Here is a 25,427-nt window from a genome sequence, read left to right on the forward strand (position 1 = left end):
TTTCCATGTCTGAGACCTTGTCCCAGGTGGCTCATGCATGGTTGTGCAGGCTAAAGATGCTGAGCTGGGCTGGAGTCAGGCTCTGAGCTCCCTCTGAAACCCCTGACCCTTCTGTCACAGCATGTCAGTCTTTCACTTAAGATGAAGAACCCAACTTCGGAAACATCTACACGGAATATATTTTTGGGTGGTGAATTTGATGACTGGGTTTTAATATAGCCATTACTTTCAGAAGTTGTTTCACTGGCTTGTGACTGTGTCACAGCAAAGAAAACTGCAGTGTGAGTGATAGCTCAGGGCTCCTCTCTCCGGTAGCTGCCCTTGTTTGTGTCTCTCAACCTGTAAGGTGATGTGTCTTTGTCCTGTGGCACTGAGAGCTCTTACCATCTCAGCCTCAGGGGTGACATGTGTTGAATAAAAATGCTCTGGGTCCAGCCTTTGGCAGTCCTGCAGCAAGGCAGGACCCGCTGTGGTTAAAATAAAAGTTCAGCTATTTAGCACAGAGAAAAAGCTCATATAGAAAAATACACAGACTGGAGCTTAATCAGCGAGTCCTTGTAAAGCTTCCTGTTGATAGTTCTGATCACTGGTTAAACCGGTTTCTTTGGATTTCTAGGTCGTGGCTTATTAAAGGATATGGAAAATTAGGGTTCCTAGACTATGCTAGCAAAGCAGTCTTGTAAAACAGCAGAAAATCCATTTTCCCATTTAAAGACAAAGACAAGTAAACCTGACATACAAACTAGCTCAGGTAGGCACCAGCATATAGTTTTACCCACTTTTCTGTGGCTTTTACCCACATCAGGATTATTGGTGATATCCTCCATAAACACTGAAGCAGAGGATTAGCAAAAAAGAGCCACTGAAATGGCAACCTGAGCCAGCTCAACAAACGGTTACTGGTGAGAATGGGACAAGAAGGACTCTAGAGTTATCATATATAGCAGGTATAAAAAGCAGTAAAACAGCATACCTCTCCCACCCCCATGGCATTGCTTTTTCAATTTTTTTTGTTAGCAAACACGCCTGAGTGAAGGCCAAACACCATCATGAAATGTCTTTTGCTGCTCTCTTAATTGCACACACATGCAGACTAAGAGGTTAATGATTGGCAGCACCCTCACAGTTCATAGTAAGTGTCAGCCACCTTCTAATTGCCCTTGAACTTCTGAGACTCCAAAATGAGGGCTGCTACCCTGACAGCATCCATGGTTTGTGTATTACCTTTGTGTGCAGGGCAACAGAGCCCTGGCAGTCAAAAATCATCAATCAGGAATGAGAAAAGAGACTGCAATATTCCACATGTATATATGGTATATATGATGTATATCACATTGCTTGATGGCAGCCTTTTGGTGCAGCACAATCAAACCTAGACAGATGCTGGGGAAAGCAGACATTATTTTCCAGTCTATAAAATTACTGATTCTGTTGAGAGCTTCGTGCTCATTAAGATTTTTTTGCAGTATACACTTCATAAAGAAATTGGAAGATTAGCTTTTCTGGCCTTTTGCACATTGTCAGAATTCTCTTGCCAAATAATGGTTGCTCTGAACTGTAATAATTAGTACAACTTTTCAGTGAAATGTGAGAATTAAAGAATGAAAGCCTTTTTGTGAAGTGGTTTTAAACATGTCTAGGTGGCACAACTGGAATCAAGGGATGTAAGCACTCTCACACAGCTTCTGAGATAACTGCTTCAGAGATGTGCAGGATTGTAGATGCCCTTTGTTGAAGAGCTGAAATCCGGGAAAATACTTTTCTCCCATAAGCAATAATTTGATTTTCTTGAGCGGCAATGGACTTCCACCACAACTTCTTCTCCAAAGCATACTTTGTGGCAAGTTTCTGGACTTTCTGCCCCAGCAAACCATTGCAGGCTTTCAGAAATTTTTTTGCTTCCATGCATGTCATGAGACCTATACATAAAATGCCATTTTATCCCTCTATGATGAGTATCTGGCCACTGCTTTCCCCACTTCCTTTCCAGTCCAGCTCCTAAAGCTGTTTTGCATCACTCTCCCTTGGCAGCTTTGCAGATGAGGTTTTGTGGCATCCTAGCAGTGGAGGCCATGGGCTCCTCTCATGCTCTGCCTGGGAGATCTTTGTGTAAAGAGGATCTGCTGATTTATGGAAAGAGAGGCAATACTTGGGTCCCAAGGGAAAGAAATCTAAAAAAAATAGAGGCTGGGCTGGTGCTTTTTATTTCCTTTCTTGTCTGATTCCTTCTGATACACACAGTTCTATGGTAACTTCCTACTGTTGTCTTTGCTTGTGGACATGGAAGCACCAGTTTGTTTTTCTTTTAAGTATTAAGAGTTGAGTGGTATTTTTAGGGAGGTGTAGGGCGTTGGTGGAGGAGCTGTATTTCCAGAAGCAGCCAGAGGGAGGGGGATAATATGCTTAGTGGGTACTGTGGTTTTCCGAATTCAAAGATGCTTTCTGATGTCAGCCTCGAAACCTGTGCCAAGTTTCATACATCAGCAAACAAGGCTTCCAGTGAACAAGCAAGCTGTTGTGAGTAGCAACCATTCAGCAGTAAGCAGTGGCAAGCACAAAATTAATCATATGCCAGGGTTTTTTTGCTTGTGCATTGCTGTTCTCAAATGGGAAAAATCATTCCTCCCTGCTCTGTAACTCACTGCCGCACCGTGAGACCATCTTGAAGGATCTGAGATTTCCCTTAGGTAAGGAGTGTTACAGCATTCAGACAACAATGAAATTGTACTTCATCTGCTGCAGGAGAACTTCCTAAAACTGTATATGTGTTTATTATTAGAAACCTTTCTTCATTAAAGGGTAAATCCCTCTTTGCTTTCAAACGGGATTTTAAGGAAGAAAATAGGATTGCTATAACGGAGTAATCCAGGAGAAGGAAAATCGATCATTCTGCATTTTTCCAAGGATTACGTGCAGCAGCTCTCTTGGGGAGCTAAACCTTTTCCAAGAACGATGACTAAGCTGGTCCCTTAAGAAAACAGTGTTCTAATAACAGGGTAACTGGTATGAGATTCATAGGTGCGTGTGCTGGTTTTCAGACAGCAAAGAGCAAAAGAGCTTGCTAGGGTTTGTTGTCCTGCTTTGATCAGTGCAGGACAAAGGATGAAAAATTCAGGTTAAATCCTCACATACAGATCTGTGGGACACAATGTCAGAAAAATCAATGTTGGAGAGCGGAATAATGAAGTGCAATAGCCCTGAAAGCCAATGTAGTGGTAGGTCCTAGCATTTTCACCACAAGTGGAGATTTTTAGAAAGGTAAAATATCAGAAAATTCTAACACTAATCAGGTCAGAAAACATCACAAATTGCTGTCATTGTGTCTTAGAGGAGTTTGACATGGTTCAGCCTGTTAGCCAGCTTTAGAGGGAGGAAGGGTCAGTTGTACGATGGTACAATTCTCGGTGTCCTGAAGGTGATAAGGAAAAAGGGTCTATTTGTAAGCAGTTACTTATTGGCATTTTATATCTTACTTCTTCACCAAGCTTCTCTTGGCTTCTTGCAAGTCTGCATCTCCCAAAACTTTAATAATGGAGCTACTGGCATCCCACTCTGTTTCATGGGAAGTGGGTCTTGACTTCAAGGTGGTTTTGATGTTGCTTAATATGTCAGAGCCTGATGGCTGAAGGCAGCAGTGTGGCTGTGTAACAGACAGGTTGCTCCAAGCTATTTGCTTTAAAGGAGATGAACTCTATCTGAGCTGAAACCAGGACAGTATCACACAGTGACTTTGCAGATGTTGCAGAGAATTGGAGACTGCTTAGAAATGCAAGGCATTTGCTCTAAGACTGTCCTGGATTCTGAGATAAGCTCTCTGCAGGCAGATGATGTATGATTTCATGTAGCCAAATCTTGGCTAACTGCCTATGAGGAGCAAAGGCAAGCCATGCTTAGAGGAGGAGGGATTCAGCCATTGACTGGGACAGATGGGAGCTGAGGGGTCAGTTATGCCTGAGTGTCAATGCAACATCATAACCAAGAGGGCTAATGTGATTATTGAGCACAGAGACTGGCAGAGTGTCATGGCTAGACGCCGATCTTAAAGGTAAGACTGGAAGATGTGCAACTTCTGAGGTCACGGATGATGCCTGGAGACCAAGAAATGTCTGGAGCAAAAACTGGAGAAGATTCAAAAGAGGAAGCTTGGAAACAGTGAAAGGATCTGAAAACTCAGTGTAATAATAGCAAACCTAGCCTGATTGATGGATGAAGCCCATTTCAGGAACAAGAAGCTGACAATCAAGGGAGTCCTTTGGTTTAGCAGAGAAAGGTCACAACCAGCAGCCAGAGTGTGTATCAGTGGTATTTGTTGGTGTGTATCACCTGGGTTGCTGCTGGCTTTGTCTGTTGAGTTTCAGCCATTGTAGTCGGTTGACAGAATGGTCCCGTGCCTCTGTGGGTAGACTTCTTTCACTAGGAAAGCATCTGTCCTGCATTCCAAGTCACATAGTCAGGATAGTCTTCCTAGAAAGCCTGTAGAGGGAATGGGGCTCTACTGCTCATTCACTGCTCCTTTGCTGTGGCACAGGCTTCAGCACTTCTGTAAAGACTCCGTAGCACAATATCTGTGAGATGTAAAAGAGGACAGATAAGTCATCCATTATGGAAGTTTTATGATTGCAAATTCCTCAATGGTAACATCTATTGCTTTGCTTGTTGTGGTGGGATTTTTAAATTTTAGTCTTTGATTTCTTTTATTTTCTTTTATATTTTAGAATAGTCCTTATCAGCAGCAGAAGATCCTTCTGTAGCATATTTTCAGTGCTGCCATATCGAGACTGTACCCAAGTCGGGTATGTATATTCATATGTGTACTGCATAGTCTTTCTGGGCCTGCATGTAGACCTGATAACAGAACACAGCATGATGGAGGCTAATGCTTTTACATGTCTGCTCTGAGAAGAGATAAATGCTCTTAGGTGTATTTGCTTTGTGGACCATTACCAGATTAAACTACAGCTCTCAGTCCCCACTTTATTTATGTGTGTTGTGATATCTTTGATTATTAAGCTGGAGAAAACTGCCCCCATGAAATCAATGTTCTTGAAAAAATGCACTTTTTTATTGTTTCTTCTGGTTTCACTCATCTTTGACAAAACAAATACTTCAGACAGTATGACTTAGTTGTATAAGCCATCTTAGCTGTCTCTTTCTCCTATACAAACATAGTGCTACTGTGTCTAGATTTCCAGAACTATAAAGAAATACTTGGATTTAAACAGAATACTTTTTTATTTATTACTTTTATTACTGGTCAGATCATTCAGTCAGCGAAAGCATTATTTTGGCCATGATTTTATACAGGTTCATAGCTGTCCGTGCAGCTGCCTTGCATCCCCTGACGTGCTGAGACACTGTAACTCTGATAGAATAGTTCCTTTGGAATGAAGTAGCTCTCCAGAGACTGAGAAAGCTTTTAGCTCTTCCACTGGAACAACAGAAGTGGAAGAAACTGGATTTGGCTGGAGGACGTGACCTGGCAGGCTCTGATGGCAGCTGGGTGCAGTGCAAGGCTGGGATCAGCAGTGCTGGTGGCAGCAGCCCTGTGACCCTGGGACAGGGGGGAATAGCATGGCCACCAGGCTCACTTGCCAGAGACCTGAGAAGTCCTTGTGGTTGACTCAGTGACTGCAGAGCACAAAATGCATGGGAAATAGTCTGTTGATACACTGAGGGGAGTTTCAAAGATCCACAAATCATCTACAGTCAAATCTTTCCACTGTATAAAAGACAAATTTGGCTCATACTTTCCAGCCATCTATTTAGTTCTGGAGAGTGATTTGTCACAATCTCCTTGTGCACCAGTAATTCAAAACAAAGGGAGATTATTTTTAATGCACAAAGGAAAGGAAGTACCTTTGTCAGAAGGTTGACTCTGTCTGCTCACTCTTACAGTAAATTTTTTCCCTTAATTAAACTGTGATGACACATCAGGCAAATTCTTGACAGACTGGCAGATTTGTTCTTTGTTCTTGAGTACACTGTCATTCTTTTATGGTCATCATCCTGTGGAAAATGCCTCTTTATTGAAAATTGAACACATTTTGAAATTCTGATGACTGGTTATACCTTCTAAATTACAGCAGTAACAAGCCCAGCTGCAAAACTAAATATTATTTCAGCATGTCATGTCTTGTACTGTGCTTGCACAGCAAGAAGAGCATGGGATGAGAAGGTAGCAAGTGCCAGTACACAACAATCCAACCCTGTTCCTTTGGCTAAAAAGCCAAGATTTAAAAAAATGCCCTCTGTCTTTCTTCCAGAGCATCAGAGGAAGAGAGAAACAATTCAGTGGCACCTCCTTGCAGAAACAGCTGGTGCAAGGAACAGATGAGGCAGTATAGCATAAACTGTACCACTCTGTTCAGGCTGCACAGTGCTTGCTTACTTGCACATTTTGGATGTGAAGTAGGAGGGGGGAGAGACACTGGATACTCTTATGAAGTACTGTATAATGACAGCATCCTTTAGCTTTGCTTTCTCTGAATCCCTGGATTGCTGATGTCTGTCCCCAGGTGAGATGTCCCAGCTGGTTTGTGTTCTGCAAATATCACTGAACACTTAATGAAAAGAAACAGGTCCTTGCAGGGAGCCATGGACACATCTGAACTTTGAACTGAAGAGAGCCCTGGCAGCAGTGGGAGAGTAGGATGGATGAGCAGGCAGGAGGAAGTGTTGCCTGTGAGAGGAGCCCATAGTGGAGCTGCTGCTGCCTCTCCAGCTCTGCTCCAACTCACGGACACTGTGAGTGGCCAGTGAGGAAATCTCCAGGCACAGCTGTTTGGTGGAGGCTGCCAGCCCATGTTGTACTCAAGGCAGTTCAGAAGAGCTGTGCTCTGCCAGTGCTGCTAGATACAGTCTGCAGGAGCAGATGCATTATAAAAACATGGTAGAAGGCACTTTCTGAAGTCACAACTCTATGTACCTGTCCTGTGTGGATGGGGCAGCATCACCCCTCACCAGTGAGGTGCGAGAAGTGTACTCTAGACTGTGGTCTTCAAGTGCCTGCCCTCCATGCAGAGGTCAAACTACAACAGCAAGAACCCTCCCCAAAAACCTAAAGTGTGATTTTTAAGTGGTTGTACCAGTACAAATTGGAAGTATGGGGAGAGAGCCGTAGATGTACATGAGGGAATGAAGTTTGAGGTGCCCCTGGAATAAGTTTCCTAAGTGCTTACTTTTCTTCCTCTATCTAGACCAGCAAAGCAAGATATAGCCAGGTGAAGGCAAAGTAAAGAAAGCTTCACTGCAAGTCAGGAGCTGAAGGAGGTGCTGAGCATCTTGGCCACTGGCATTCCTTGCCCTGCAGTACCTCTTGATGTTACAGCCCAAAGTCATCAGATGCTAGGCAGGGTTGAGTGGTAGCTAAGGGGAGTGATGTAGTGATTTGAAAGCACTTGTAAAAGTGTTACTGCCTCTGTTCTTAGTTTAACAGACAAAGAGAAAGATGGCCTGAATGTTTGGCTTTATGACATACAGAGTCATTGTGTGGTGCACAGGTTAGAGGCAAGTGCTAGTACTGCAGGTTTGGGTTGTGCAGTTGCCTCTCGTTTTTCAATGCTTTGGAAGCCTTAATGGATAAAGGGTTCCTCTTTCTTATTTAAATATAATATTCCAAAAGATGTAAGATCCACTTTGTGGATGGTGTTGAAACTGCCTCGGTATCCATTTCATAACTTCCTTGCCACAGATAAGCATTAATCCCCATCTGGTTCTGTAGATGGGCAGAAAATTGGATGTGTTGACGTCCCATTTTTAGCAGAGGTGCACCTTGTGCATCCCCTGAGCTGCTGTGGCACACACCTCCTCTGTGAGAGGCTGGTTGTCACTGTGGAAGCTCACAGCAAAGACTTGAGCCTTGATACTGTTCCACTTCCAGGACAGGGGAAGATGCCTCAGGTCAGCAGCAGGTAGCTGTCCTACCACAGCCACCCTCAGCACAGGCGTTACACCCTGACACATGCTGACCTGCTCTGGGCCCTCAAAGGGGATTTGTGTCATGGCAAACCAAAGAGTGAAGCCATTTGCAGATGGATTAAATAAGACTTGAAGGAATTATTTGTTTAGAGATAGGTTCCAGATGGTTTGAGGTGAATTGGATTTCAGCCCTTTGAGACAGGAGACGGGGATCAGACACAGCAGATATTATCCTTTTAGCCATTAGGCAGCTCATGCTCCGGACACTCGAGTCCCTAAAGAGGAGCTGTTACAGCCAGGCTCTCTGGGAACATTCCTGAAGGTTTCTGCTAGCGTGGTGTGTGCAAGGGCACTCTCTGCACCCACCATATGGCCCCAGCCAGGATGGAGAAAGAAGCAGGTTCAACTCTCCCTTCTCTGGAAAAAAGCAGATATCCTGGGCAGGGGAGAAGGGAGGCAATTCTCCATTGCTTGCCTGTTCTTGAAGCTTCTCTAGGCACCACTTCTCCATCAGCTTCCAAGGAGACGGTACAACTCTGGCACTGCTCACAGGTGTTGAAGTTGCTCCATGTGGCCAGCAGGACGTGTTGCCCTACAGAAATGGTCTGCATATGCTTGCAGCCAAGTGAGAACAATCCAGTCCTCATTAGTATAGCCTAAGCAATTTCAAAAAAGGACAATGGCAATGTTTGTTTGTCACAGTTAGAGGTGTTAAAAAGGAGGAAGGAGGTACCATGTTGTTTTTCACCCCAAAAATAAAAGGTATTGCAGTTAGTTGGGTTTACAGTTTGTTTTTCATCCTTGGCACACATCATTATGCTTCATGATTTAAAAATGTGCTTTGGAAGAGGCACTTTTTAGGCTTGTTCTTATCAATGGCAAAAGCATCCACAGATTGAAATAGTACCTATTCTGATTATATTTTTTGTGATGTTGTAAGCACTCTTTTAAGAGCTTCCAAGTTCCTGTGAAGTCCTGTCCAGAAGATGAATGTGGAGGACCTGGGGGAGGAGGAAAGCTGGCACTATGACACAAATGCAGCACTGCAGCCTGATTAGTGTTTAAAGAGGCACTCAGACCTGGGTTCGCAGTGGCTGACTGACAGCAGGGACTGGAGGTGATGAGCTACAGGACAGAGAACTCAGAGCATCAGATAGTGCACATCCTTATAAAGATGGCCAGTTCACCTCATCTTTTCTTCTTTGTGGCATTGAATTCAGGTTAGAAATCTGCCTGCAGCAGGCATAGCTGCTGAATATTGCTGCCTTGACAAAAATACAGGTACTCGTCTGACAAAACTTGCCTCCAGCTAAAGGAAATAATGCAGTATGAGTAATCAAATGGATTGAAGCCCAGGAAACAGACCATTCTTCTGAAGTAAAGCAGCAAGTCACTAGATAAAAAGAATTTGTGTCCTTCTCAAAAATGCTACTAACCAGCTTCATCCAGTTTCTAAAGATAAGTCACTGCTGAATTTAACTTCAGATTTAACTAGATGCTGGCCAGGACAATATGTTCAATGATGCCAGGAGCAAGAGGTTTTCAATACCATTGCACCAAATAATATTTAACCAAAATTATCAATTATCAATGCCACAGACCTGGCATTCCCAACAGCCTTCTTTTCCTAAACTCTGCAGTCTTTGTTCATATTTAGTGTTTAAACTGGGTAAGAAAGCCATATGCAAAATGAGGCGAAAAGAAGGACTTGTGTGGTTGTCTTGCTGCCATCAGTTATTTGGCAGGTTAGTGAGTGTGGAAAACAGGGCAATATTTACAGGAGAAATGAGAGCATCTAAACTGCCATATGGATAGTAGCAATAAGCAGACAGCAAAGCAGGATACTCTGTTGCATCCTTCAGATTTGTTACCGAGTTCCTTGCTGTTCTTCCCAACAGATTTTGTATGCAAGGCAGTTTTGATTAAGTCATCAATCTTGAGTGCTTTTCCTGAGCATGTATCATTCCGTAGGCCTGGGGAAGAACAACTATCTGTTTTTAGCTTGTGACAGGGAAACTGAAATATCCCTGCATTTCTTTACCATTGCCCATTTTCCCTGCTTCTCACAAAGTGAACAAAAAATGAAACCAAGCAAATATTAGCTTTACAGAAAGACACACAAATCTAAAGTTTTTTTCCTCACATTTCAAAACATTTCAAAACTCATAATCTCACGTATGAATTTTATAGAGCCCCTATTGCTCATTCTTATGAGGAATATTAGCTTTACAGAAAGACACATAAATCTAAAGTTTTTTTCCTCACAGTAGGACATTTCAAAACTCATAATCTCATGTATGAATTTTATAGAGCCCCTATTGCTCATTCTTATGAGTTGTCCTGTTCCCTTAGATTGAAATTGACCAATGAATCTCCAAAAGCTAGTAAGTTTAAATTTTGAACTTTTACTCTGTGTTGGGCAAAACATCAGGGAAAGAGCTAGCATGCTGACAGCTAAATATCTTCGGAGAGAAAAAAAGGAGGCTGACCCATTAGAGCCATCTTTCCAGGAGTTTTTTTGCTCCTTCTCCCTGTAAATTGCAGCTGGAGTTGTTCTGGCAACACTAATGGCATTAGGATCTGAAAGCTCTTGATCAGTTATAGCCTGCAGTTTCAGGCAGTGGGAGACCTGCTGCTGGTCTGACTGGCAGTGCATCTCTTCCAGAGCTCTCATTGTCCTTGTCTCTATAAACAGATGATAAGTAGAAATTATTTACACTGACGGATGAGAATGGCATCTTTTCTTGATGTCTCATGAACCTCTTTTGCTTTTAGAATAAATCTTAGCAGTGTGGGGGGAATAGCTAAGCATAAAATAGAGTCACAGAAGGCTGACATCTCTAAACAACAATTATCAATTTCCTTTTTGCAATAAGCAGAAGGCTTTTTCATGTATCTAGAAGTCTGTTTAATATTTCATAGACTCCTAAATTATTCACAGGTTAGAGTGCTCAACTGTTACTGTCATTTAAAGAGCAAGTGCCCAGCAGGAGTGTTGCATGGGACTTTGTAGATCACGTTGAAGCATAACATTTGGTTTATTAAAGAAGTGTTACACTTCCAAAGGTAACAGCACCCAATTTATACTCTGTTAATCCTGGCCTGGCTAATAAAAGACATGATGACATTGCTTCTTTTGATCCTTATCTATCTGCTCAGTAAAACTCTTCACCATCTGACAACAAATCTGGGATCCCATGTCACCTGGTATGGTTCCCAGAAAATCTGTGAACTCTGTTAGATGGAGAAACTTTCATTTATTTTCTTGCTAAGGAAACTAGCCACTCTGACTACTCAGGAGACTGCTGGTCACACTCCAGTGTCAGAGACTTTCACTGCTGGGATTGAAACTGCTCATGGTGGGTGGCTCCAGTGACCCAGTGGGTCCCCACTTGACTCCTGACACACACAATTCAGACCAGGTTTCCTCACCAGTTCGACCCCAGGTTTCCCATGGCAAAGTCCCAGATGTCTCGTTCCATCTTGTTCCATAACGCCATTTATTCATGGTGCAGCAACACAGGAACAGCCAGAGCTGGTGCCACTGAGGAGGATCCCCAGCCAAGGAACCCCTGGCTGTTTATACCCTCACAGTCTCCAGAAGTCTCCTCTTCCTCCTGAGTCTTTGGCTCCTGCCCTCCTCTCTGTGTCCATCCACCTTGCTGGCTCACTGGTTTTCATCTCCTTTGTTACCCAAAAGGCTGCAATTCCCAGCTCTCCTGCATTTCCCAGTGTCCATTCACCTGGCTGGTGTCACCCACCTGTGTTGTCCCAAAGGCTGGCAGTTCATGGCCTCTATTCTCAGGCTCCTGCCTGGAGTTCTGCATTTCAATCTGCATCTCAGTCTGCAGCTTGTGAGCCCAGCTACTTGTACTTCATGTATTCCTCAACATTCTGCACTCATGGATAACAGACAATATGTTTAGTTTTTAACGTAGTTTCTAACACTGCTCAGTCTTCCAGAAATGGTATTCATGAACAGAGTATCTAGAGCTTGACATTGATGTAAATCAGGGTAACTCCCCAAACTTTGTCAAAAACTGAGATCTAGTTTTTTTCCTCCTAAGGAAATGTTATGCCTGATCATTTTCTCAAGCTTTCCCTGCTCAAATAAAGTGAAGGTAGTAAAATTAAGTTCCCATGGTTTATTTTTGGATTTGGGTGTCTGCTTGAATTCCTTGAATTTTCCTAAAAAGCACTTTTGGAAATAAAGCAGGAAAATCAAAACTGAGGAAGAGGAGGAAGGAAGTTTTCTTTACTTAAATGTCTCTTTGGCAAGGACTGTTGTTCCTTCTCTGCATTTTCTAAGCACCATTTACTACTGGATAGTGGTTGTGCAGTTCCTCAGTCCCATCGGTAATTTAAATAACTTAAAACACAGTGAAAGCTTGATTTGTTTTCTCTATGAAGTACCTGTCCTCCATATGCTCCTGCTTCATGGGACCCTTTGACTCTGATGCTATGTAAGGACATGTCCTAACAAACCTGGTGGCAGTGGATGGCCACACCAGTGCAGTGGCTGTACCCAAACAACCATCCTGACCCTTCCCCAAGCACGACTCACCCATGTGGAGAGGACTAAGGGAAAGCATCCCCCAGATCTTTCCTAGTTGTTCTTGGGATGCTGGGGCTGTGTGGGGGAAGGAGCTGTGCTGGGGCTCCCCCCAGTACTGGGCTGGCAGCCTTTGGGCTTGCTCTCCCAGTAAGAGCTTTGCCAAGACCTTCTTGAGCTCTTTGTCTTTAATAGAAGTGAGAGAAAAAAATAAAGGCTTGTCATGCAAAAAAATTTACTAGCTTGCTGTTGATCATACTGATAGGGAATTCAAGAAGGATACAGTAAAGTTGCTTAGGAATTCCTTATGAGGTGTTAACCAAGATCTTTTACAAGAGAGAGGAAGATGTCTATAAGCCAGGATGAGCCTTTCCATTTATATGCTCATAAGAAACTGCACATTGTTTAGTACTGATTTTCCTCAAGAGAGGGAGTTTAATTCTCTGTTTTATGGACAGACTTCTCTCCAAACAGTAACACTTTATTACTCCATTTTACAGCACAAGCAGTCATATACTTTCTAGAAATATAGAGCATATGTGGAGAAGGGGAACACCCCAAGTAGCTTTTGCAAAACAGGGAGAATTACTGCAGTGTTGTTCACAGGGTCCTGAAAGGAGAATCCTCTTTAGAAATATCAGAAAGACGGGCACTGGAGGCAATAGTGTCCACCGATCTTCAGCTAATGTCCAGGAATCATTCCTGTGTGTGCTCGCACTTGCCAGCTGACCCTGCTCCATGCTTCAAAAGCACTGATTTCTTTCCAGTCCTCAGAGCTGCTTTTTATTTTTTAAAGCTGCTGTGCTGACTCTTCAAAGGGTGATGGATTTCCATTTGATGAGTGGCAGAGTTATCTATCCATGTCTGTTAATTACATGTTAAAATTACTCCATGACATGTTTTCAGAGCTGTAACAGCATAATTTCTTGCTCTGTGTCTGTAGGGTCTTGAACGGAAAGAAACTACACTGTTCTGATTTCAGGTAGTTCAGATATTTGTTTTCATTTTGGAGTTCAGGGACTTTCTCAGGTTGTGTGTTTGTTTCATAGATAACTGCTGAAATAGTTACAATTTGGCATTTATCTCTGTGAGAAATAGTTTCCTGAAGCACTTTCTGCACAGGAGCAGAGAGGCTAATACCATGCTTGTGACAGAGAGCTATTTTTACATAATTATTAGTCCAACCCCTCAGTAACATGATATCAGGAAACAAGAATGATAATATGACACTGTGGTAAGTGAACTCCAATCAAGAAACTAAGAGGACTTTGTTGGGATTAGAAACTTGATACAGTCTTTTCCTTTATCACTGAACTATATTTTCCAGAAGATAGATGTGTTGGATTTTTCCAGCAGTGAGGTACATAACTTACTGGGGGCTCAGGATGGCCACGTTTCAGAGAAATAAAATGTGTGATAGGTTGGAAACAGGGTGTATTGTGTGTCACAGCAGGAGATAGCCCAGCCTGTGACTGGGTGAAGAGCCTGCAGGGCTTCTCCTGGCCTCCACGTCAGCATCTCTCCCACACGGAGTTTTGAGCACACACTTGGACCCCAGCAGCAACCAGCCAGGAAAATATTGCAAGATAAATATTATGGAGTTTCCTTCAGCTGTCATTTGTGAAGCACAGATTTGCTCCTAGTCTTTTTCACCTCTGCTCACATTTTCATCATGATGCTAAAGCATGAGATACAGCCTGCTTGTCTCAGGCATCTCATTTATCTCCAAATGGGAGATTCCAGGTGGGTCAGTCCTTCTAAAGTAGATCCCTGAGTTTCCATGCCAGGGTCATGGAAAACTGGCTTTCTCCTGTCAGCCTCTAGCAGAAGGGTCACTGGGCTTTGGTCACTCTCCTGTGTTCTCGAAAGAGCATGAATCCTTGCTGGAATCTTCCACAGGAAATGATCTCTGTTTCACATAGGGGAATGTGGGTATGTGCTCTGGGAACATCTGCCTGCTGGATATATGGCAGTCAAGTGTTCAGGCTGGATTGTTGTCTCACCTGAAATGTGTATGACTTCCAGTTCCTTCCCAGGGCCAGGTCCTGTCAGAGGTACCCAGCAACGGGGAACGTCGCTCTGCACCACAGGCTGGGCTTTGAGCTGCAACCGTGAACAAAGCAGGGCTTTTCTCTAGAAGGTGTTTTAGACAGCAAAAGTGCTTCCCACAGGAAAAGTTGTCTGGTCTGTGCTTTGCTTTGGCGTGTCTGGATTAATGCTGCATCTTGTTTCAGCATTTGGTGGTGGGATGTGAGCACGGCGTGTGTATTAAGAGCTGTTTCTGCTCTTCTTTCTGCTTCCCAGGGATATGAAGCTGGATGGTGGACGCCAGTGCCATTCTGCTGGAGTGTGTCTGAAAGAGATAATTGGTCTTGAAGGTGTGGAGCTTGGAGCAGATGGGAAGGTGGGGATGCTTCAGTTCCTACTCCCTTAGATTTGATGTTATAAGGGGGAAAAATGGCTTAACTAATAAGAAGCACAAATACAACATGCAGCGTAACAGAGTGGTTAAAGCACAGAATGTGCAACTGTAAATAGGCTTAGCAGAAACTCATGAGGACTGACCAAGCTGTCAACACAGACAACTCTGTATCCTTGAAGAAATTTGCCTCTGGCAATGTCTGAGTGTGTAAAGCATTACTGAATTATACAGCCTTCCCCTTGCTCTAGCAGGAGGTATCTCTGCAGTGATTGTCAGGACCTTGAGAATAATTTCTGGTGAGAGTTGTACCTGTAATTCTATTTGCTTTCAATTGTATTTAATAACATTTTGCTCAATATTTTTCCAGAGAGCAGGAAGACAGTGGCACAAGGCTGATGAGTCTCTCAAAATCCAGAAGCTCATTCACTGGAATAGAATAAGGAAATAAGAATCTTTAGGGAACTGATTGATTTTAAATAAATATATAGAGGAGAGACAGTTTTAATCATAGAAGAAAACATTTCTTCCTGAAAGCGTGATTTACTTTCTGCAGTCCAGTTTTACTCAGTCTGCTGTCATCTATGGATTTAAAGGCCCTGGGTCAATGCTGCTACACGTGTTGTGCTCACCTAACCAGGTGTCAGGCCAGACCACAGGCTGTAAATTCCTGAGGACAATCTGTCTGCTTATAAATAACGAAAGCTCACATGCCACATGTTTTATTTGATATGTGTTCTGGCCTCCTCATAAACCAGTCTAGAGTCTCAAACGCATTTTTTTTTCTTCAATGCAGTGTTATTGTTGGAAAATGAGCCAACAAGAAGGAAGGCATAGCTTTTTCTTGGCCAGGGGTACAAGCAGAGAATCAGTGCACTCTAAAAATAATTTTGTCACAAGTTACTCATTCACACTTAGTACATGTTGGGGGGGTAGTAAATGATCTCCCACAATGATTGCTGTGGACTGGAGCTCACTTATTACATCAATAAGACTCTGCCAGACAAAGTCCTGAGAAAGAAAAATAGCGGAGAAAGTGCTTCTGTTTAGCAGTGTTTAAGTGATTTGCCTCTGGCAGCTGTGTGCTGAGGGACCCATATAGATGATGCTAGTTCAGTAAAGAAGCTGCTGAAATGTGCTACAGAGAAGGCCCACTAGAAAAAACCTGACCAAACTGATATATTTTTAAATCTGACCCTTGAGTAGGATTTTCTAAATCCAGTGTATTGGAGCGTGTCTGTGTGTGTGTGTCTGTGTGTTTGTTTTGCTGAAGAATTAATGCCTTCACAAAAGTATTTTTTGCATGAATAAACTGGCTACACTGGAGCAGATGTAGGTGGCTGGTTTATATTCATCTGTGCCTAACTACTAAATCCAGAAAGTCCTCCATTAATTTGGCTTCTCTTGCTTTAAGTTGGAGTGCACCAAAAGCATCCCACTGCATCCAGTTTGGGCTGGAAGTAACTGTCTGTCCATTCTGACATTTTGTTTTTTAGACGGTTTCTTATACACAGTTCCTATATCCCACCAATGCTCTGGGAACTCGGAGGAACACAATAGACTCCACCTCATCTTTCTCCCAATTTCGCAATGCAAGCCATCGTAGCCTTTCTTTGGGAAGAGCTAACAGCACCCAGGGGAGCATTGATGCAGGTAACTTGTCAAGTAGTTCTTTTTAGTACTCTGATGGTAGGCAGTTATTGCAAAGGACTGACGTGTTTTAGTCCCCCCATTAGCTTAAATTAAATAAATACAGTCTTCTGTTGTGGGTGAAGCGCTGCTTATTCCATATTTGCTTAGAAAGCTTGCTTGTGGAGGATAGAAGTTAAATAAACAAGCACATTGGTGGTATTGACAGCCCCAATGGCACCCAGCATGCCTCCTCCTGTCATCAGCATTGTTTGTTCCTCCTGCATCAGGCTTGTCCTTACCTTCCTTTGCTATGGAAAATTTACAGTGGCAACACAGTAGTCATAAGCGGAAGGTGTAAATTCCACTTGTGACCTTTGTTAGGCTGGAAAGGGCTGTGTTTACAAAACTGGACACAAAACATAAGCCAAAGCACTATATGCTTAAAATATTTTGGCATGATAAATGAAACAAATCAAAACATCTGCTTGAACAGATGAAAACTTGTTGCCGGGAATAAAAGTCATTGTGGAGCCTTATATAATTCTGCAGTTCTCTAAGCCCTAAATTCACATTTAGCAGGTAATTCGTAAGCTCTAGGTCCTCTGTGTCTTGGCAAATTAATATAGGAATATTTAGAGTTGTCAAGACTTAAAACAATTTTTCATCTCTTTAAAAAATCTTGCATGGAGGTAATATTGTGCATTATCTGTGAACTCATTTGCCACTTCTGCTAAGTTCAGAGATGTCTTGATGCAATGAATTCCTTTCAAAATTCTACATCTAAACTGTTGTTTTATAGGTAGCGACCTGGGAGACTTTGTTGAATACGACCCAAATCTTTTAGACGATCCCCAGTGGCCGTGTGGCAAACATAAGCGGGTTTTAATATTCCCTTCATATATGGTAAGTGATTCTGTGTACGACAGAGGAATTCCCGTAACGAAGTTCTGAAGGTTGAGGTTTCATTTGGCCATATTTTAAGAAGACTGTTATTATTTTTAATCTGCTAATAAGAGCTGTTCAGAGTGCTTTGTTCTAAATGACAGTTACTTCTCAAGACATGTTAAAACAAACTCTTGGAGGTATTACAAATGCAAACACTTTTATTACTGCTGTATTTCATAAATGCTTTAGATGAAAGGCTTGTTCAAACAATGCACTCATTCTCTGGCATTCAGAGGAAAATTTATACTTCCTCAAACTGGCACCTATTACAAAATAGGAGGATGCCCATTGGGGTTTTTCTGAAGTCATGAAGCTACGCTGTGTTTTGATGCTAATCATTCACTCCTCTGAACAGCTTGGTTTCCCAGGTATTTATTTCACCATGGGATAGTCCTTCCTTTAATTGCAACAATTACGAGCAGAGTCTGTATATTTCCCACTATATCCAAACCCTTAACAATACAGAGACATAATTGTTCCATGGTCTGTGCTCTGACTGAATGTTTTCTGTGGTGAGATACTTCTGTAGCCTTTTTTTTTGATTGCTCCAAGTCTGTAGATTATTTTAGCAGGACTGTTGCAAGAGGCAGTGCAGTCATACACGTGTGAGCATGTATCTGTCTGGATTGTACATCCAGGGTAACAGTAGGCAGTAGGGAAAATATTTTTTTTTTCCCCAAAGTGGTGACCTACTTCTCTTATCTGTATACACATATGATAGGATTTGAAACACTGAGGTCTAAAGTGTTGTCCATGTTCTTGTTTAATTTGGAACAGAAGACATTATTTAAGAAACTGCTAATCTATGTAAATATACAGCCTTTCTATGTGCTCATCTGCCCCCCACCCCCAGAGGTAATTTGGCTCGTGGATGCTCCTTCTTCAAAATAAGCTCTAAGTGCTTCATGTGGATGGAAGATTATCTCCATGCTAACAGGAATGTTCTGTCTGTTGCACACAGAGGCTTAATTAAGTTCTACGGCTGTGTTTATTCTAGGTTTTCAAATGGGAAGTCCAGAGTGTCCTCTGCTTACTTGCTACCAGTTTTCCTTTAAGGGCTGGCGGGTTCCTTTTTGGCTGCCAACCCACAAAGTGACAACCTTTTATAGCAGCTACATCTATGTGGGAAAATATTTGTCAGGTTTTGATATGGTTACTGTCATGGACAGTCATGGAACTGTCTTCCCTCAAGGAGAAAGGCATTGTTAGCCGACATCCAAAGGGACCATAGCTCTAGCAGTTGTGGCTGTGTTTCTGACCTTCCTCAGGCTGCGAGTGTCTGCCAGGCAGTGCAAGTCCCCTAGAATCACCTGAGACCTTTGATCCCCTTTTAGCTTGATGTTCTCGTGGACATGGTTAAATGAGTAAAAATGAAGCAGCCAGGAATGGCATCCTGCAAGGGAGTTCTCCATCCAGGAGTGGGTATTCAGTGCCCACTTCTCTGTATGTTGGTTGTCCACAGCATTTAAAAGTCTTATATTTGTACTTCTGTTGTAAAAAGAAGCTGCCTGGGGATTTGACAAGGGGTATGACTGGATGCCCTGAAGGTGAAAAATTACTTCAAGGACAGTTGTTAAAATCAATGTCATTGTTTGTCTAGAATATATTTGCATTGACAGGGGTCTCCCTGCCTTTTAAATCTCTCTAGGGTTAATTACTGCTGTGTCTGAAATAATGTCTTACTTGACAGTTGAGGGTTTTTTTCCTGAGTGTACCCTTCCAGACATCACCTCTTCAGCACTGTCTGAGGGTCTGTGGGACTCCCACCTCCCTTTCTGAAGGCAGGCACTAACCTAAGAAAGGGTTGAAGGACATTAAGTGCTCTGTTTCTTTTGTTGAGGTAGATCACAGGCAGGTGCCAAGGGCTCTCTCGGCCGGGGTTTTGCCTGCCTGCAGCCAAAGCAGCATAGCTGTGATCCCGTGCAGGAGCTGCATGGCTTTGCAAGGAGCCAAGGGGCAGATGGTTGTTCTTCAGTGCTCAGCTGAAAGATTTTACAAGCTGCTGGTGCTTCCTTCAACCAAGAGAAGGGAGAAAAAGTATTGCTAGAGTGTCCTAGGAGCTTACTTAGGAGTTAAGTAGGATTTTTCAGTTTGTGCAAGGGCTTGTGCATAGGGCTGAATATAAGGCCATTTACTCACATCTGTTTTAGACTTTCCTGACTCTCCTGACATCCCCTCCCCCTCTCCCTGCAGTTCACATCAGTGTGAGCAGGAGCATAATAGCCTTATAATTTCAAATCATTTTCTTCCCCCCCCCAAATGTAAAAATCAGCTCACACTGCAATTAAAGCAAATTACAGTCTGGGGCCAGCGAGAGACCTGTGGACCACTCAGAGCCACTGCAGCAGCAGCAGACCTGTGCCAGAGGAGCGCAGAGGCCGGAGCAGCCGCCGGTGCAGGACGGGATGTGGCTGTGACTGCTGCCTCTGGAGCAGCTGAGAGCGGCTCTGATGGCAGCGCCCAGCATTCTGTTGTGCGCGGAGAGCTGCAGCTTGTAATTAAAGTTTCGGTACTTGGCCAGGATTTAGCATTAATGCTCGACAGCTGCAAGCTTGTCGATATTCCCCTCACCCCTCCTGGTGGATGTCAGAGCAATTAATGGGGGGAAGGTGTGGAAGAGGAGTGGATGCCGGGCTGCGTCACTGCCTGCGGGATAGAGCTGCATGCGCTGCTATTGCTCCCATGAGCCTGGCTTGTGCTTCTTAGGCCAGGATTTCTACGCTCACTGGGAAAGCTCTGCTGAGGTCTGTGTGAATGCTGCATCAGTAAACACTGCAGGCTTTATCCCGAGGCATAGGACAGACAAAATGTGTGGTCCAGTTTAGACTTCACTCAGAAATACGTGCAGCTAGCACTCGGTGTGCTCAATTTTTGTGGAGCCTGAGTTTATCATCACTGACATTGCCTTTATAGTCTTTTAATTTTACTGAGCTGAATTAGCCCTGACTCTCAGAGAAAAGTGTTAGCTGCAAGTCCTCAGCTGTTTTCAAGGAGAAGCTGAGCTTCCTCCTTGTAGATAGCTCTGGGGAAGCAGAAGTGCTTTTGCTTTAGTCTGGTTTGGGTTGGGTTGTTTTTTGGTTTTTGTTTTTGTTTTTTTTTTTTGTTTGTTTGTTTGTTTGGTTTGGTTTGGTTTGGGTTTTTTTGTTTTATGTGGGTTTGTTGTTGTTGGGTTTTTGGGGTTTTTTTGCATGGGGTTTTTTTTTTTTTTTTGTTTGTTTGTTTGGTTTGGGTTGGATTGGGGGTTTTTGGTTTATGGGGGGTTGTTGTTGTTGGGTTTTTGGGGTTTTTTTGCATGGGGTTTTTTTTTGTTTTTCTTTTTTGTTTCGGTTTATTTTAGTTTTTTCTGTAGTGAAGTCTTGGGCTTAAGAGAGCATACACTTCCCTGTTGCATTTCTAGAAGTAATACCCACAAATTGCCTTTCAGGGGACAATTCTGAAAAGTATTCTTCAATACGTTCCCAATACCAACTGTATGGTTTCTGTTAATTGTATTAGTTGTATTTAAAGTCTAGTCTGCCCTGGAGAAATTATTTCCTTTTGTGTTGTCTTTGTAGGAGAGTCTGCACTCTCTGCTGCAGTATAAACAGTAAGAGGTAGAAAAAATTCATGCTGGGGGGTGGGGGGGAAGGGAAACATCATGTCATAGTTAACAGATGTCTTCCTGGCTGATACTGCTAAAACAGGAATTTGTGCAGATTCTTACATCTCCCTAGAACAGGAACTTTATCTACCAGACTAAGCATTAATTTCTTTCCTCGAATCTCATGTTGACTAGCATATGTACAGACTCGTCAGTGCCCCCCTGGTCTCTCTGCATTCTTTCCAGCAGAAACTCCTTCTGTGCTGAACTAGAAAACTCATTCTCAACAAAACTTGAGGCTGATCCTGCAGTACTGCTTTTGTCAGTAACACAGAAGCACAGGAGCATGTTAGCTGGTCACTGCATGCTGCCAAAACTTGCAGCAGAAGAAGAAGAGCCCAGATCAGCAGCACGTTGACTTTGAGTGACCCATTCTGTAGTTGCATCCCTGAAATATCCATCTATCTTTGCTCAAGGGATACACGTGGAATTAGGTTTGGGTACCGAGCTACAATGTCAGTGTGTTGCTTTAATTATATAAAAATAAATTGACGTTTCCACACCACTAATAAGAGAAGCAGGTCACAAAACTCTGCAGAGCTGTTGCAGTGCCTGCCTGCCAGGCTGCGCTTGCCAGGTACCGCGCTAGTGGTGAGCACAGCCGGGCTGCATTATTTAATATTGGTCCTCCAGTGTGATTTTAAAATTAGAACTGCTTGCTGCCCTGGCCCTTTGGTCTAACAAAAGCCCTGCATGATGATATAACGCATCTGGTCTGTCGTTCTCTCTTTCTGTCTTTCACAAGGAGCACCAAGGTCAGGCAGACTCCGCTTACAGCCGGTGTCCTTCAGTGCTGTCACCCTATTCTTCGAGCCTCTTCTGCAGCTGTATATTAAGTATCTCCAGACTGCTTCTTTATCAGCTACTGACCTTGTACCCAAAAGTCTCAGGGAGCAGAGGATAGAAGTGGTAGATAATCATACATAAATCCTGTGATCTATGCATTTGATGCTATATTTGGCTGAGACTCCAATAAATAAGTATTTTGAGAATAATTCCTGAGTGTTAACAATATAAAATAAACTGGTGTCCTTCCATGTAGTTAATTTCAAAGAGGCAGTTTTGGGACTATTTGCCTTGTGAAATTCAAAATCTTTCAGTTTAAGGTCCTTGAATGTTCATAACTTTGTAACAACAGAAACATCTTATTTTAGTCTAGCTTCCTTTTTTAGAATTTTAATTATAATTCACAATCACTCCCATTTTCCATCACAGTTTGAAGTCTCTTGTCTATCAGGATTTCTCATATATATGCATCATAAGCCATAAGTGTATGAATTAGGTTACTGGCAGTTGATAGGTACGTAGCTGGTCATCTATGGGATGCATTAAATTAGTCAGAGAGTGCAGAGTTATTGACTTTTCACTTCTTGTGTGGCTGAGACCTTATCAGTGACCTGCCAAAAGTCTGTTTCAGGTATCAGTCTTCAGTCTGCTTTCTGTGAAGTAGATTTATCAGGGGTACACAGTAGCAGCAGCTAAGAGAGCCTATCATACATCTTTCATTGTATTCACCTATTTTATTCTGATTTTATCCTTCTTAAGCTAAGAGATAGAGGCATCCAAGGCTAGATCATCTTTTACTGGTTGCCTGCCAAAGTAGGATTTATTTTCTACAATATTTCATCCTGCCAGTCTTACCAACCATTTCAGGCATTCTCTCTCCTCCCATATTTATGAAACTATATATACAGCTTTCCTATGAGAAAGCAGCTGCCTGAAAATGCTTGTGAATAACACACGAGCTGAGCTCCAAGTTCAAAACTGCCAGCCAAGCAAAAAGTGTGCAGAGTAGAGACTTGGGCTCAGGCATTTATCATGCTGTCCAGGCATCTGTCAGCTACCATCTATCAAGGTTTTAATTTGTCTTGTGCAGCTTCCATCGCCAAAGTAAAATATACATACACAGATTTGTACACAGAGAACATAGCAGAGCCCACAAAGGAGTATTGCTGAATGCTGAACTGAAATGTGTTCCATGCAAATAAGCTGTGAGAAACAAGACAGACGGTTCTGGATGACAGAAGTTAAAAACATTGGAGATTAGACTATGACAGAGACAGTTTAGTAGTTCCCAGTGCCTTGTTCATGTGTCTGACAGCTCTGGGAGTGCAGAGTGCCTGCCTGGTAGGGAATAATATTATGTTTAAGAAAGTATGTTTGGATGGAAAAAAGCTGTGCTCTTTTTAGGGAAATATTTGCAAACCCTTCATAAAATTTTGGAGCATCATTATTGATCAGAGCCCTGACACAGGCAATACCAGAATTGTCCTGGACAGAGAGTCATGTGTTTGTCTTCACATGGAACTTTGTCTGGGACACCAGGAAGCTCAAGGGCAGTGGCGTGGCCTAAAACAGAAGAGAAGCTGAGCAGCAATACCAGAATTGTCCTGGACAGACAATCATGTGTTTTTCTTCACATGGAACTTTGTGTGGGACACAGAGGAAGCTCAAGGGCAGTGGCGTGGCCTAAAACAGAAGAGAAGCTGAGCAGGGAGCAGGCAGAGGAGGATGGTGTTGTGTCCAAGCCCTCCCCTGTCAGATCCCAGCTGGTTCTTGTGGCTTCCTGGACCACCCCAGAGCTTTGCTCCACTCCCTTGCTGGTGGGCAGGGGCAGCAGTGGGAGCTGTTTGCAGGGTGCATAAGGGGCCCTGGGCAAGGTCAGGGTTGGGGCCCAAGGTTTCTGTGTAGCCTCACAAATGCTGTACCCCAGCAACAGGGGTACTCGGAAACCTGTTCTGACCTGTGCCTGGTCAGAAACCATTTGAGAGGGTAACTGATTTGATCACTCAACAGATGCTAATCCAACGTTAAACTACCTCTCAATAGATTTTTTTTTAGGGGTATTTTCGGCCTGCCTCTCTGTGGGGCAGGGTCCTGCACGCACAGGATACATTTCCTAATCCAACGTTGCTTTTAAACTACCTCTCAACAGATATTTTTTAGGGGTATTTTCGGCCTGCCTCTCTGTGGGGCAGGGTCCTGCACGCACAGGATGCATTTCTGTAGGTACCAGCTGGACAAGCAGCATGCTGTTGCTCAAAGTCCAGCTTCTGCAGCAGCTATGAAGGGGAAAAAAAATCAAGGGACAAAAAAAAAACCCAGAAACAAACTTGCACAAATGCTTTTCTTGAGAATAAGGGCAGTTAGCTGAGCTCTCCAGCATGGCACTGACAAGATGAGACAGCTGCCTTAGAGCCAGTGTGTTCAAACATGCTGCCGTTATCCTGTTACATGAATCAAAACCAGCACACAGCAGCTTTCATCTGGATTTCATTATTGTGATTTGTATCGTAGAGACTGTTGTCTCGCAGGAAGCGGCAGTATTCAGAGTTGGAGAGGGGGAGATCCTTATCAACAGGACAAAATTGACAAATCTCTGTGTTTAAAAATAACTGTACCTCTATACTGTTCTCATTTTTAAGCTGTCTGCTTAGTCTCAAGCCTCTGAGCGCTTTGCTTTAAATGAAATTTTTAAAAAGAGCTTTTCTCCTTCTAAAGAGAATTTAGCTGAATTCTGGCAAACCTCCCACAGGCTGGAGGAGTCCCAGGTAAAACAAGTCGGTGCCTGCAGAGCAGCCATGGGGAAAGGTGCATCCCAGGGGGCTGCTGCTGCTGAGTGGCAGAGCCCAGGGCTCACTGCCCCTCTGCACAGTGGCCCCTAGAGCCACCCTGACTTATTAGAGGTGAAAGCAGCTGAAACTTGCTGTGTGACACAGCTTCTGTGCCCTTTCTGTTGGGAAGTGGTTTCTGTTGTGCACATAAGCAAAAGAAGAAGGTAACCTGGAGAGAGCTAAAGGCAAGTTAATTAAGGTAAAATTATGAGCTCTGTGGTAATGAAGAACAAACAATGGGCAGTTAGGTTTGTAGTGAAGCGTGAAATAAGGTGTCAGGTAGCTTTATAAGGTAACACTGAGCTCAGTATTTATAGAATTGCCCAAGACAACCAAAAAATACTGGTAGTAACTAAAATCATCTTTACATTTAATAGGATGTATCTGGTTAGTGTCTCTTGTCTCTGTAAGCAAGAGCAGCATGGACCCATGTTTTTATACCCTGAGTAGCCGACAGCAGTGGTCTGAATTAGATGTGGCTTGTTTCAGTGTCCTCTTGTAGCAGTACTGAGAGGAAGCCCTTAACACATAAAACTCCCAACATATCTGTGCTTCAGCAGCACCCAGCTTGCTGATGATCCTTTGGCAACAGTACCAAGGAGTAGGCAGGCCAGCTGCAACATTCCAGGGAAAGAAAGGAAAAGGGGTAGTTGTTAAGATCTTGATTCTTCTGCTTTAGAGGTCTGAGCCCTGCCAGGTGAGATGCAG

The 25,427-nt window shown here is 43.2% G+C and overlaps 1 protein-coding gene across 1 annotated transcript in view; it reads left to right on the top strand.

The window, feature by feature from the left end:
• Positions 1-25,427, top strand: part of CABLES1 (Cdk5 and Abl enzyme substrate 1) — a 96,815-nt gene that overhangs the window by 65,155 nt on the left and 6,233 nt on the right. Inside the window, exons 7-10 of the mRNA XM_041399220.1 lie at positions 4,716-4,793; positions 14,774-14,873; positions 16,385-16,541; positions 17,320-17,423. Of these exons, the coding sequence (XP_041255154.1) occupies positions 4,716-4,793; positions 14,774-14,873; positions 16,385-16,541; positions 17,320-17,423 (439 nt within the window). The remainder of the gene's footprint in view (positions 1-4,715; positions 4,794-14,773; positions 14,874-16,384; positions 16,542-17,319; positions 17,424-25,427) is intronic.

Source organism: Onychostruthus taczanowskii, unplaced genomic scaffold (genome assembly GCF_017590055.1).
Source record: "Onychostruthus taczanowskii isolate IOZ18803 unplaced genomic scaffold, ASM1759005v1 scaffold16, whole genome shotgun sequence".
Lineage (NCBI taxonomy): Eukaryota > Metazoa > Chordata > Aves > Passeriformes > Passeridae > Onychostruthus > Onychostruthus taczanowskii.